Source organism: Corylus avellana, chromosome ca3 (genome assembly GCF_901000735.1).
Source record: "Corylus avellana chromosome ca3, CavTom2PMs-1.0".
NCBI lineage: Eukaryota > Viridiplantae > Streptophyta > Magnoliopsida > Fagales > Betulaceae > Corylus > Corylus avellana.
Genome location: NC_081543.1, coordinates 38,951,542 through 38,962,512, shown reverse-complemented (window position 1 = coordinate 38,962,512; position 10,971 = coordinate 38,951,542). Strand labels below are relative to the sequence as shown.

Sequence of the window (10,971 nt, the reverse complement as noted above, 5' to 3'; positions counted from 1 at the left end):
TATCGGCTTAAACTTTTGAAATAAGTAACCTTTTAACATCGACGGTAGCATTTGTAAGTAGACATTGCTATAGAACTCTATGGTTTGTGTATCTCAAAGTCCTAAAGCTTGTAAGGACATAAAAAGGGTGCATATTGGTGTGTGCAGAATTTGAATGCACAGCATACCAAAAGAAGAAAAAAAAAAAAAAAATCAAATATACAAAAATAGCTCTAAATTCCTTCTGTTCAGAATTTGCTTAAGTTTTTCTCATTGGGTTTAATGATTTGTAGGCAGTGCAGCTCAACCCTTAAGCAATTTAGGTGGTTGTGCAAGAGATTTGTCATGATTCTCAATACTGTCTAAGATGATTTTATAATCACTTATTAATTTTAACTAAATCGTTTAGATTCATTATTTTTAATTAAATCATTTAAGCCTTATTTAGGTCTAAAAGACGACGGAGATATCACAGATCCTTAAACCACAACAAGGGTGAAACAACACCTTAAGTTAAACATTGATTAAAAGAGATAGATCAAGTTATTTTAGAATTTTTGTCCTATTTTATTATATATATAGATTCTCAATTCCTAATTATTATGCTTAAATTAAGTAATTGAAAATTTATCACATCAATATTTGTTTTTTAAAATACAACAAAATATAATAAAATATTGAGTTGATAAAACTTATAAATACTAAATATGGATGAGTCTTTATAACAAAGATAAATATCAACTTAACTATTGAAACAATTTTTTAACAATTTTTAGACAATTGAATTGGCGATAAGCCACTTGCAAAATAGAAAAAATTGTCACTAGAAATTTGTCGATCTCTGAGAAACCTTTCTCAACGACACTTTAATACTTAAGTTAATATAGTGTTTGAGAGAAAACAATATAAAAAACTTAAGGATTAAAGAGGGCATATTTAAGCCTCCTCTATTTTAGAGAGAGTGACTCTTTCTAACGTGAGAGACTCCTGAATATGGCCTTTAAATGCTTGTCACGTGACGAGTTAAAATTACGTGATTAATGGTGCAATTATTTTCCAAGTAATTGAAATTATCTAATGGACTTGTGTAATTATTTTGAGCGGAGTCGCATGATTTATTTCACCAACGCTAACAATGTTTAGTAAATTGTTGAATTTTTTATAGGGTATATTTTTCTTCCAAATATTTTAATTCAATCTATTAAACTAAGACATGTGCTTTAAAATATGTAATCTTTCTATACAATTTTGAATGCATGTAATAATTTTTACATCTTCTAAAGAAAATTGTAAATTTAATGGAGAAAGATTGGTGAATTTTCCTCCCACCCAAACGAAGAGAAGGAAGGAAAGCTCTTTCGCTACAAACGAACACACACTTCGTTGGTTCCGCAAACCGAAGTAAAAAAAAAAACGCAGTAGACAGAACACACAAAAGGCAGAAACCCACGAATCCTCAACTTCTTCCAAGTCCACCCAAAAGGGAAACGAATGGAAGAGTCACAGGAGATACTTGTGAACACGCTGGAGAAGGCGGGGGTGTCGATCCCAGCGAGCGTTTCATCGGTCCGAGACCTGAACCCGACCACCTTGGTCTCCATATGTGCTCAGTGCCTCAACCTTCTCGACCGCACGGCGTCGTTTCCCACCTCTCTTCCCGATGGCTCCGTGGCTGACCAGTTCAAGATCTGTACGGACATCGCTTCCCGGATTCAGAGTCTGGGTTACATCGGAGACATGAGCTTCCACAAGGTCAGTCAAAGAGAGAAATTAGTGTTGTTTTGAGTAATGGGTTGTGTTGGGTTGCCCAGAGAATGTGAGATGAACGGGAAGGAAAAGGAAAGTTTGACTATTTATTGATATTTTTGTTTGGATCCTGAGTGAAACGTGGCATTTGGATTTTATGAAGTTTAATTTTTCTTAAAGTTTGGATTTTGGATGTCATGTAATGTGATGTTGGGTTTTTGAGTCTTGGGTCGGTGTTTGGTTGCTCAGAAAAATGTTTGGAGAAAGTGAAGAAAAATGAAAGATGACTGTTTATTGAGCTTTTTATTAGTCTACCGAAAAAAGAAAGGCTAAAGGAAAATAGTTGACTTTGTCTTGAAAAACTGGCATAGTGAAACATGGCATTTGGATTTATAGGAAATTTCAATTGTTATAAACTTTTAGTTTTGGATGGGCCTTGATGCATGTTGTAGTTCATAATGTCAATTGTTTTGCAGCAGATAGTTTGTTGGTTGATGCTAGTAACAACAACCATCCAAGTCAAAGCCTCTTTAGGACTTTGTCTAGGAACATTCACGACCTTATACACTTTTTCTTGTACACCCTTTTCACTTGGACTGGTTGGCTAGCGCCCTTAATGATCAGCTTCCTTGACTTCCTTTTTATGTTTTCTTCTTCTTTTTCTCCCTCTTAGTCGCTCTCTTGTATACTCCCTGTGTACTAGGGTTGCGTCCCTCTGCTCTTTGTTTAATACATCTTTTTTACTTATCAAAAAAAAAAAAGTAAATTAGCGTGTATAAATCTAATGTAACAACAACCATCTAAGGAATCCATAGAGAGTGTGTTCTACAATTTTCAAAATTTTAAGTGTTTAAAGCAATGGGCTTGTGCATCTTTGTTGAGATAATGGCTACTTCTTTTTATTAATGTACATATATCCACCGGTACATGCAGTAGAAGCTAACATAAGAGATTGTTCTAAAAGCTTTCACATTTATGCTTCTGTTGCCATGTTAGTGGTTCAATGTGTCACTTGAACTTTGTCGGTTTGTCCCCAATGTTTGTTTCTGGTCGGTGAACTTTGGCACTCACTAGTTTCTTTTGATAGAGGAGCTATAAGATCATTGTGGTGAATGGATCTTTCTTTTTATCTCTGCTTTTTTTTTTTTTTTGGTTGCTTATTTATGCTGCATCTGCTGCATTTTCTTCTCTTAATGGTTATCATTCTGCTTATTGTTTTGAAATTATGCTTAGAAACAGACTATATGTGTTGCTTACGGCAGTTCCTGTATCCATCTGAAGACGACTTGTATAAGTTGGTCAGATTCCTGGTGGAGAGGCTTTCTGACTTATCTCAAGATGGAAGAACTGCTGATGTGAAGGATGTCAATGCTAGAAGAACAGAAGAAGATGATCTAAAAAGGCCTTCAGAGGACTGGCCAAAGAAGGGTGATAATGAAGGGGTAGATTTTAGCGTTGGGAAAGTTGGAGCTAGATTGAAAGATCTAAGACTGAAGACTGAAGTGCCAGAGTTGTTGAAGACCAAGCCTGAAGATGCCTCTGTTGACAGACTCTATGAGGATGATCTTGTTCCTCAAAAAATGGATGAAACAGCTGTTGATGAGATATTCTGCTCCAGGACAGGAGATTTCAGCAAGGACACACTTACTGGTGTATTAAGTGGGAAGGATTTGACTGAAGAAGTGGTGGATGCTGGAAGAGGTACATCGGGAAATGTAGAAACTGCAGCTTGGAAAAATGATGTTTTAGTGTTTGAACAGAAAGGAGCTTCTTTTAGAGAGCAGTTTTCCAAGGTATTTTACTTGAACTAGTCTGAATTGGACAGTTATCTCGATGGCCTTGTTAAAATGAAATTAGGGAACAAACCTTGAAGTCGACCTGATCTAGTTTCTAACAACAATTTGAAATGTGAAGCATCGAAGGGCATTCAAAAGCTTAATTTGGAATCTGAATTATATTTGTTTTTTTTTTTATTTTAAAATAAAAAATAAAAAAATTTGTTCTTAGCATTCTGTGAATAAAATCTGGATAAAGGGCTTTATTTGATGTTTATTTTTTTTCACCAGATAAGATATGAGACTGAAGAAATACAAAATCAAGAAAAAGTGCTTACGGGGGAGGTTACAGCAAAGAACTCTGGATTACAGCAACTTGAAGAAGAATTGGAATTGTTAAGGGCAGCAGCAGAAATGTCATTTGGTGACGAACATCCTATTGACTTCTACCTTGAGCAGCTCAATGAGAAAGTAGATGTTAAAAAGCGTAATCTTGGGGAGTTGGAGTCAGAGTGGTAGGAAATAGCTGTCTTTTTTCATTAAAACATATATTACTTTTTTTTCAGTAAAGACATGGGTCAAATATGCTTTTTTCTAATTTTGAATGGGCACCGCCAGAAGATCTTCTACTTTAGAATAATTTAAAATATACATTTGAAAGGAGAACCAACTTTTTGCTAGCATAAAGATGCAGTGTTGATTTCGATCTGACATAAACAATCTTTCACAGGGAAGCTGTCAGAAAGTCTTTGGAAGAGAAAAAGATATGTCTTGAGGAGTCTCTATATGCAAACAGCCCAGAAGCTCAAGAAAAGCTCCAAAAGTTGAGAGAAGTTGAGTTGGAAAAGCAGTCTATCCTGTCTGAAATCGGAAAGAGGTATAACTCTGGCTTAGAAAGATCCTTAGACTCCCTTGCTTCCTCTGAAGTGTAAAGACATGTTCTTTTATTATTTATCTCTCTTTCTTTCTTTTATCTTTGCACTTGCTTGTCGAAAGATCTTTTCACATTTTCTGTAAATTACTTTGCTTGTTCTTGATGCAACTGCATTGTCATTCGACAGGGATGAGGAGCATTCTAAACTTTCTGCAGAGCTCGAGAGCCAGCATAAAATGGCAGCTAGGAGTTCCTATATACATCGGATAAAGGAAATAACAAAAAACAGTCGGAAACAGGATGCTGACATAGATCGGATCTTAAAAGAGACCAGGGAGCTTCAGTTAGAGAGTAATTCTATCCAAGAACGCCTTCATCGAACCTATGCCGTCGTAGATGAAATAGTATTCAGGTACAGATTGCTTGTTGCAGCCACAATGTAGTGTTTAGGGGTCGTAATTCATTCTTGTTTGTATGTCAAGTTTGAGTTGTGTCGAAGCATGAGTTAGGTCAATTTTAATCAAATACTTTAATTAAATGAGTTACCCTTCAATCCTAATATGCTAATTTTGTATTGGGTTTGCGAGTTATGCAAAAAACTAACTGTCCCAAATGTCCTGTATCGATTTCAAGTTTTATTGAAGCATGATTGTCAGACTATATAGGTTAATCCTAACCTGACCCATTTAATTAAACGGATCAAATCTTTTAGCCATAACTCATTAATTATGTGTTGGGTTCGTAGGTTGTATTAAAAATTGTTAGTCCTAGTAGTGTCCTTACTGAAGTTGACCTATTTGTGCATTACTCTATCATGATTCATGACATAATTGTCGCAAAGTTGGATGATAGATGTATTTTACTGCCATATATATAGCTTGTTGGCTGAAAGGAAGCATGAATGTGCAGGGAAGCCAAGAAAGACCCAGTAGGGCGACAGGCTTATAGACTTCTCACCAGCTTCCACGAGTCATTTGAACAGATCTCTGAGAAAATTCTGGCCACTGACAGAGTACGAAGAGAAGTAGCTGAGCATGAAAAGAAGCTAGCAGCCATGGCATCCCGTAGCTTAAATGTAGACAAACTACAAGCTGATCTGGATGCCATAAGGAAGGAAAATGAGTACCTAGAGCAACGCCTTCAGGATCATCTCTGAAATCGTTCTTTCAATTCAGTACACATTATTACTCTGATGGGTCTCATCCACTCTTCTTCATATACTTGGACAAACAAATAATAATATATATTATTACTTTTATGTAGTTTGTACAAAATTTTAAGAACAATTAAACATTCTGATTGTATACATTTGTGAAGTGGGAAGGGCAAAAGATTCCACGTATTCCTTTGAGTACTTTTAACCTAATTTGTAACTGTAGTTGGTGATATAACCAGATCCAGGTAGGTAAATTTTGCTCCAAGAAAATGACTGAACAGTTGGGTCTGCACTTGGTATGAAAAGACCTAATTCCAAGCTTAGCATCAATGAAATGACCAACCCCTAAGAGAGTGGAGGCAACTTGAAAAGGGCCGGCGAAATAACCCAAAACGGGGGAGCAATCTAAAAACAACGCTCGGAAGATTTTATTAATCCAAAAGAGGTAGAATAATGCTAACCGCGAATAAAAGCAAGATTCTTGAAGCCCAGGTTGGACATGGGAATAATGGACGACTGATATGGAAATAAATAATCAAGGGCTCACTCAATCAAAAAGCTGAAAAAGCATAAGAGCCATTTGCCTATTAAATAGCTCATTTACTAGACTCTTGGTCGGCGTCTCACTAATGGTATTTTTCTTATTTTGCAAGTGCTCGTCATTTAGTTCAGAAGCGCAAAACTTTGCATTAAATCAATATTTTTCATTGGCTATGTGTCTTCAAATTCATTAATTTTATAAACTTTCGGCCCCTTCAATTTCATTTTAATAGCCTTTTGGCCCACTGCAGGTATGTCATTTGTCCAGCTTTCAGCTTGGGTAAAGTATCAAAACATCAGATGTTTTTTCTATGAAGAAACGCCCAAGAATACGAAAATATATAGTTTTTATTTTTCATTTTTTACGTATATGAATAAAGAAAAATAAATTTCATTTACATACACAAAATTGTTCTATATATCTATATTTGATACGTACTTTTCTATAATAATAATGAAGTGAATGAGGATTTGTTTTATCTTTATAAATTCACTAGAGACAAATGTTGAGGTGAATCCAAATTTTGCATGAATCACATACATTGCATGAAGTTGATTTCAATTTTGCATGACTCACATAAATTAATGCATGAAGTTCATTCATGTAAATACGCTTTCATCTTAGTATATATATATATATAGCACTGCTTCTTCTTGGAGTTCCAGTTGAATACAAGAACCAAAACCGCCTTCTTTCATCAACAAAAGCCATATTTAATTGTTAGAATACTACCCATATTGTTCTAAAAACAGAAACACCCATCATTAATCATGATATCGGGTCTGAAGAACACAACATCATCATGGTTCGAAGCCTATGCAGCCCTCTCCACATCCATCATGATCTTACAAACCGCCATCAATCAACTTCTACCGCTGCGTCTTCGAACATTCGTCTTCTCAATATTAAAGCGCTTCTTCTCTCGTCTCATCGCCTCTTGTGTCACGCTCACCATCGATGAGTCCTGGGATAACTGTCGTAACCAACTCTATGTTGCTGCCAAAGAATACCTGCATTCTAAGATTACTCATGCAAACAAGAATCTTAGAGTAGGCAACTTAGTGAGGGGTGAGATAGCAATGGCAATCCAAGATGGAGAAGCTGTTGAAGATGTCTTTGACAAAATCAAGGTTAACTGGAGATTTTGCGTTAAGGAAGATGAGCTTGGTCGGCAACAAAATCAGAATAATCCGCCAAAATTGAAGGGCATGTACGTGCTAACTTTCTCTGAAAAGGATAGGAAGAAAGTCATGGATTCTTACTTGCCTCATGTCTTAAGCACATACAAGGCCATCAAAGAGGGAAGGAAGACGATGAGTATCTACAATAGGATTAATAATAACAGATCATGGACACCATTGGCTCTAAACCATCCATCCACATTCGACACACTCGCCATTGAACCTGAGTTGAAGAAGGGTATTATCAATGACCTTGATCGGTTCCTAAGGCGGAAGGATTTCTACAAAAAGATTGGCAAGCCATGGAAGCGTGGTTATTTATTGTATGGCCCTCCTGGAACTGGAAAATCGAGTATGATCGCAGCTATGGCTAATTACTTGAAGTTTGATGTCTACAATTTGGACCTCGCCACTTTTTCCTCTGATTCTGAACTGATGAGTGCCTTGCGTGAAACGTCGAGTCGTTCCCTAATTGTTGTTGAGGACATAGACTGCAACAAAGTGGTCCATGATCGATCAAAAGCGGTTAATGTAGATCCCATGTTCTTGAAGGTAATTAGTATGTCCATATCTCTTGTTGGAATGAATATTAATGTACATTGTTTTCTAAATGGATATTGGTTTATTGTGTTTTTGTTTTTGCAGGTGACACTCTCAGGGATACTAAATGCCATGGATGGTTTGTGGTCAGGTAACGGGGACGAGCGAATCATAGTGTTTACTACAAACCACAAAGAGCGACTAGATCCTGCATTGTTACGTCCTGGTCGAATGGACATGCACATTTACTTGTCGTTCTGCACTTTTAATGGGTTCCGAATCTTAGCCTCCAATTATCTAGACGTGCAAAGCCACCCTTCCTTTGAACAGGTTGAAAGCTTGCTAGAGAAAGTAGAGGTGACTCCTGCAACAATAGCAGAAGAATTATTGAAGAGCGACGATGCTGATGTTGTTCTTGGAGGACTTGTTGAGTTCCTTAAGCAAAAGGAGATGGGAGGCGTTAAAAAGGAAGGATGAACCCATGAAGTGCCTTACATGCTCAAATAATGTAGGTTTAAGTTTGTATTAAATATATACTATTATGAATAATAATTTTATTATGCTTTAATATTTACTTTAACATTTATTATATTATATTATTCGCTATTATTATAATGAATTATTATTATCATAATAAAAATGATTATAATTGTTGTGCATGTACTTGTGGGGTTTGTATCCCACATTGAGAAAGTGTAAAGAATAAGAGTGGTTAATATACCTAAGTGGACCTAAACTCATTAGCTTAAGCTTTTAGGCTATAAGTGGTGTCCTAATATATATATTAATTTATTTTTATTTGACTCTCTCATGATTAGCTTCCGCTGCTATTGATATAATTGTCTTGGTTTGACGCATTTGGTTTGACTCATTCACACTCATGTGTAGGAGAGTTTGGTCAATATGGAAGAGACTCACAAGTGATGAAAAATTTATTGTGCATGCACTTGTGAGGTTTGTGTCCCACATTAAGAAAGCGTAAAGAATAAGAATGGTTAATATACCTAAGTAGACCCAAGCTCATTGGCTTAAGTTTTTGGGCTAGAAGTGGTATCCTAATATGTATTTTAATTTACTCTTGTTTGACTCCCTTAGTATTTCTCTCCCCAACAATAATGAATAGTGAAAAATCATGTCATTGAACTGCTAAATATCTCTTTCCATTATAGATTACGATTTCAAAACGCTTGAAAAATGCCACATATAATTAAAAATGTGTTATGTTATCGTTGAGAATTGAGTATCTTTTTATTAAGTTCTTGTCCTCTATGTTGTAAAAAACAACTTTGAGCAAAAAATTGTTTTTTGATTTTATGAAGAATAAGCATCTCTACAAAAGTAAAGAACTAGCATTTTAGAAAGAAAAAATTACCTCAATAACATGCACATTTTTAAGGTAAAATTCTTCAAGTATTTTGATGCCTAAAAAATAAAAATAGCCTAAATTACATAATTTCCTCCTTTAAAAAAGAAAAAGAAAATCTTTTCCCTTCCATTATTCCAATCAAATCCATTATAATAATATATAAAAAGTAGAAAGATAGCAAATTTGTACTAGAACTCGATGGGGTGCTCCAGGCCCGTGCTGTAGTGCAAAGCATGGGCGACGCTCGAAGGCCCCAGTAGCAAGCAACTGCGGTGGGCCTCTCCCCTAGAAAAATGAATTTAATATCATGTGGCTCAATGGGCCACGTATCAGATATTAAACTGATAAGAACATATACTTGATCTTAGCCGAAAGGCCGAGAAAGGTATGCTTTTACACTTTTTTTTTTTTTTCTTCTAATTGAATAAGGAAGAAAGGACTATAGGGGATGATCTTTTCCATTCCTAATCCGAATGGAAGAGATAATAGGAGATCCCGAGGGAATGCTTCCAAAAACAAGATTGGAAGCGACCCATTTAGCTAGAGCATGTGCACAAAAGTTAGCACATCGAGAAACTTTCAAAGTATTCCAACTTTAAAAAGAATAAAGAACTAGACTAATATTATAAATATAAATAGCAAAAGTCAAAGAAGAGAATAAAGACGGGTTGTTTATGGCCAAAACAACCAGAAAAGCATCACCTTCCAACATAAGCTTATCACAACTTGAGGAGACTGCCAACCGTGCAGCCAACAAAGCTGCAGAAGCTTCCTCTTGCAGAATATCAGAGGAATTAAGTTTCTGAGTGGCAACACCTATAATGTTGCCCATATCATTACTAATGACCGCTGCCGCAATAGAAAAAGACCCCTTCACTGCGACATCAAAATTGCCTTTTACATAACCTGCAACCGGAGGCACCCATAGAGTGGGAAGATCAAGCTCAAGCCATGCAGTAATATGGTGATTAAGACTGCTAGAAACCTGAACAATAGCTTGACTGGAAGAAGGTTGAAGGCCATCATGGATAAGCAAGTTCCTAGTCCTCCAAATAAAATCCATAACAAGAGCAGCAAAGAGCTAGAACTTTCTCACCTCAGGTTTGGGAATACCAAAAGATGCCATGGGAAAGAGGATTGCAGAAATCCAATCAGAGATAGGCCGATTTGCAAACCTGGAGGTGAAAATCTGCCAAGGTGAAGAGCTCCATAAAGCAATGGACAAGTTGCACTCCAAGAATAAATGAGATAATGTTTCCAAAGGTCCCTTACAGAAGGGACACACCCAAGTAGCAGGGTCATCAGAGACCACAAAGCGACTAATCTTGGCTCTTGATGGCAGAATATCCTAAGCAACCTTCCATAAAAGGTGCTTCAACCTAGCTTGTAACTTAAGCCCCCAAAGAAACAACCATCCTTCAGAAGGAAAAGGAGAAGGCCTTCCTCCCATGAAAAGAGAGAGTTCATGCGCTGACTTCACTGAAAAAAGTCCTTAAGGAGAGGGAAGGTTGTTCCATTACTTCTTTATACACAGTGCTTAGTTTCTATACACTTATTTCATCGATGAGGGACTAAATGTTCTTCCACGCTTAGAAACATGACAAATCATTAAGTGTGAACAAGCACATAAGGGAGATGAGCTAGGGACATTGCAATTTAACTTAGGGTGACGTTTTCGCATTGCAATTTCGTAGACAAAAAATGTGATTTTAAACTAAATTGCATAAAATGGATCATTTGGAATTGCATTTTAAACTATTTGAAAACGTAAAAAATCTACGTTTTCAATTCGCAAGCAATAGAGTATTTTTTT

General features: G+C 36.3%; 2 protein-coding genes and 1 non-coding gene across 4 annotated transcripts; 2 read left to right on the top strand and 1 right to left on the bottom strand.

Annotated features, from left to right (window-relative positions):
• Nucleotides 1-1,358: 1,358 nt before the first annotated feature.
• On the top strand, nt 1,359-5,697 carry LOC132175618 (uncharacterized). Of its 2 annotated transcripts, none has more exons than XM_059587617.1 (6): nt 1,359-1,731; nt 2,988-3,518; nt 3,792-4,015; nt 4,231-4,377; nt 4,562-4,786; nt 5,284-5,697. In XM_059587617.1, the coding sequence occupies exons 1-6, from the start codon at nt 1,471-1,473 to the stop codon at nt 5,528-5,530; spliced, it is 1,635 nt and encodes a 544-aa protein (XP_059443600.1). In that variant the 5' UTR covers nt 1,359-1,470; the 3' UTR covers nt 5,531-5,697. The 2 variants fall into 2 exon arrangements, with proteins under 2 accessions (XP_059443600.1, XP_059443601.1); XM_059587618.1 differs by having other exon boundaries at nt 1,644-1,731; nt 2,965-3,518.
• Nucleotides 5,698-6,841: 1,144 nt separating this feature from the next.
• On the top strand, nt 6,842-8,269 carry LOC132174609 (AAA-ATPase At2g18193-like). The gene is made up of 2 exons (XM_059586242.1): nt 6,842-7,804; nt 7,898-8,269. Exons 1-2 carry the CDS (start codon nt 6,842-6,844, stop codon nt 8,267-8,269), a joined length of 1,335 nt encoding a protein of 444 aa, XP_059442225.1.
• Nucleotides 8,270-9,356: 1,087 nt separating this feature from the next.
• LOC132176745 (U2 spliceosomal RNA) lies at nt 9,357-9,547 on the bottom strand. Its single transcript, XR_009439599.1, has one exon. It is a non-coding gene; the product is annotated as a U2 spliceosomal RNA (small nuclear RNA).
• Between the last annotated feature and the right edge of the window lie 1,424 nt (nt 9,548-10,971).